This window comes from Sparus aurata, chromosome 7, assembly GCF_900880675.1.
Source record: "Sparus aurata chromosome 7, fSpaAur1.1, whole genome shotgun sequence".
In the NCBI taxonomy this organism is placed as follows: Eukaryota; Metazoa; Chordata; class Actinopteri; order Spariformes; family Sparidae; genus Sparus; species Sparus aurata.
In genome coordinates, this window is record NC_044193.1 from 657,406 (window position 1) to 660,624 (window position 3,219).

The following is a 3,219-nucleotide window of genomic DNA, read 5'->3' on the forward strand; positions in this document are numbered from 1 at the left end:
TGATACTGATAATCAGAAAAAATGTTGAATATCAGGTCCGATGATCCGCCTGGTCCTGCTGCGGACTCACACAGAGGCGTGTTGGACGCAGCGTGACACGACTTCCTGTCAGGCGACAAACCAGAAGTGTAATTTGTTCTGACACAACACACAGCTGTCAGTAGATGTGCTTTATAAGCCTGTGTGTGTGTGTGTGTGTGTGTGTGTGTGTGTGTGTGTGTTCAGGTCTGACGGACTGGGAGGACGATGAGATTCTGGCGTCGGTGCTGGCCGTGTCTCAGCAGGAGTATCTGGACAGCATGAAACACCAGAGCACCGCCATGCATCGAGAGAGAGAGCCGTCACCCGACAGCAGCTGATAGGCAGCTGACACGAGAACACGACGATGACCTTTGACCCCCCTCCCCCCCTCCACCATCCTGACCCCTCCCCCCACCTCTGACCCACAGAAGGAGACCGACCAGGGAAGAAATAAAACATCAGACACAGAAATGCACACTTGTTTTTTTCTCCAGACGTTTCAACTCATCCGCTCATCGCTCTCTTCATTCTGTCGTCTCCTCCTCCCCCTCCTCCCTCCTCCCTCCTCCCTCCTCATTCCCTTCCCTCCTCTCCTCTCTGTCTCATCTACTCCACCACCCTCCTTCCAACCAGTACCGATCCAGCGTCACCCATCACCCCCTCCCATTTTCTGGTTTCAGATGGAGCTCAGTATTAATGCTGACGTGGCACAGTGGCCATTTCATTGTCCTGGTATTTGAACATTGGGCAGCTTTCAACAGGCGACACTGATGAGACTCATCGTCAGTTTACATTTTAATATTTTTCTTTAGGTGGCAACAAATCTCCTTCTGTTTGAAACAGGATGTTAGCTCTGCGGCTATCAGGGCCATTGGATTTAGTGAGGAATGCTAATCAGAACAGTGTCCTGTAGGCTAGAAACGTCTTACCTTGTTTTAAAGCTAGTTCCTTTTAGCACTGCTAACAAGCAGCATTACAGTCAGTTAGCTACCTGTAGCAACATTAGCTCTGCTCACTCATTCTTTCTCAAAACTTAACTGGCAGCCGATTTGTGCAGGGAACTAAAAATCGAAATTAAACGATTTCATGCAAATCAGAATTGAAAGAGACGACCAGTGGCCATTCAGAAAAGTTAGCATGCTCTTTAGCGAGCATGCTAACACCTGAAGTCTTACAATATTTTGAAGCTACTTCCTTCTAATGATGCTAACAAATCTGTGTCGCTGATAGCTTAGCTGTCAGTAGAAAAAGTATTTCCCCATTGTTTCTCCCACCGACAGCCATTTTGTTTGAGTAACGCTAGTCCCATGCTAATCAGAACTGAGAACGACGGCTGTATCAGTGTCTCTCACATGAAGTCTTAATATGTTCTCAAGCTAGTTCACACGCTAACAACGTGCGATGCTCTTAGCTGCAGATAGCAGTAACTTAACCTTCTGTTAGCGCCTGCCAGGTGAGGAAAGCTAATGGAAACTGAACGCGACGGCCATCCGTAATGTACTGTATCTCAGAGTCCTGTAGGCTAAGCTAGCATGCTCTTTAAAGAGGAAACTGTGAGGTGTAGAACTACTTCCTGCTAACAAGCCACATTTCTGTTAGCTTAGCTTCTGCTGGATAAATAGTTTAGTTCTGATTCTTACATCTCCCATAGCGCCCACTGGCAGCCATTTTGTATGAAGAATGCTTATTATAATTGAAAAGACTGCCAGTCTGTGACAGAGAGGCAGTGTTAGCATGCTCATTAGCGAGCAAGCTAACACCTCATCATGTTTAAACGTTTGTTCTTGCAGTCTCCAGGTTCCTAACACCGCTAACAAGCTGCTTTACAGTTAGCTTAGCGACCATTAGTTAAATCATGTCCTACATCATCCTCACAGCTCCCACTGGCAGCCATTTTGTGTCGACCAAAGTACATTTACTTTCCATCGTTATCTGAGAAACAAAATGTCTCTTCACAGCCAGCAAAGACTCCACGGCCTGTAACTCCTCCTCTCTCCTCTTTGTCTTCCTCTTCTTCCTCCTCCTCCTCCTCACCACCATTACCTCCATCATCATCATCATCAGACTTATTTAGCTGCATGTTTAATTGACCACGACCAATATCATCATAGAGAAAAAGCGACAAATAAGAAAAGGAGAGAAAAAAAAAGAGAATTGTCATACTTATCCTCTTAATGATTGATTATTGTTGTTATTATTAATATTATAAGTTTGTTTTATTTTATTTTCTTGTTTGGGATGAAAAGATCTTTTTTTTCTTGGAATAAAAAGAGGAAAATGTTTCTGAAAAAACAAAATGTTTGTGAGATTTATTTCTCTTCTGCACACGAACACTCTGAATGTGATTCATCTGTTCGCTCTGCGTCTCATCAGCCGCGCTCCTTTTCTACCTTTCCTCCTTATTTCCTCTCAGATCTCATGACTCACTCTTCTTTTGTTATTGATTCACTTCCCTCCTCCTCTCGTCTGCTCTTTGATCTTCTCTCTGTCCCTTTTCATCCAAACGTGACGTATGAACACAGAACCCGTGGAGAACAACATGACGTCCCGTTCAGCTCTGAGGATTCATGTGAAGCGACAAGAAGATCCACTCTTCAGTGTGCTGCTCTCTGATTGGATGATTCCAGGGGACCTGCAGACAGACAGGCGACGCTTTGTGATGACATCATCGGCGTCCTGAGGCCTCATGGACCTCAAGATTAAATAGTTCTCTTCATTTTCATTATCATGACAGAACGTCTCAGGCAGAGTTTGTCCTCGGTGTTAAAGCAGCGTGACGACCTGAGTGTTTGAGTTCACCTGTAGATTTAGATTTACACATGAACCACCTGTGAACTGACACAGGACGAGGGAGACCTGACGCTGTGGCGGACCCTGCCACGATTATGGAAGCTCATTTCTGCTAAAAGAAAAAGAAAAAATGAAAAATATTCTCATTGGAAATAAAAAATTAGAAGTCAGAATTATGAGATAAAATGTTTTCAATAATTTTATATACATATATACAGATATATATGTGTCTGTATATAGACAAATATACAAGTATATAGGTATATATTAATGTATGTTTATATATTTATATATGAATGTATACATAGGTATATATGAATGTATAAATATGTATATTAATGTATAAATATTTAGATATTAATGTCAATTTCATTGTACTCTCCTGTACAATGACAATAAAGACTATTC

The 3,219-nt window shown here is 42.8% G+C and overlaps 1 protein-coding gene across 3 annotated transcripts in view; it reads left to right on the top strand.

The window, feature by feature from the left end:
• The window catches only part of otud5a (OTU deubiquitinase 5a), a 19,020-nt gene extending 16,830 nt beyond the window's left edge, over positions 1–2,190 (top strand). For all 3 annotated transcript variants that reach the window (XM_030424229.1, XM_030424231.1, XM_030424232.1), the window contains one exon: positions 226–2,190. In XM_030424229.1, coding sequence (XP_030280089.1) covers positions 226–359 — 134 coding nt within the window. In that variant the 3' untranslated portion in view covers positions 360–2,190. The remainder of the gene's footprint in view (positions 1–225) is intronic.
• The last annotated feature ends 1,029 nt before the right edge of the window (positions 2,191–3,219 follow it).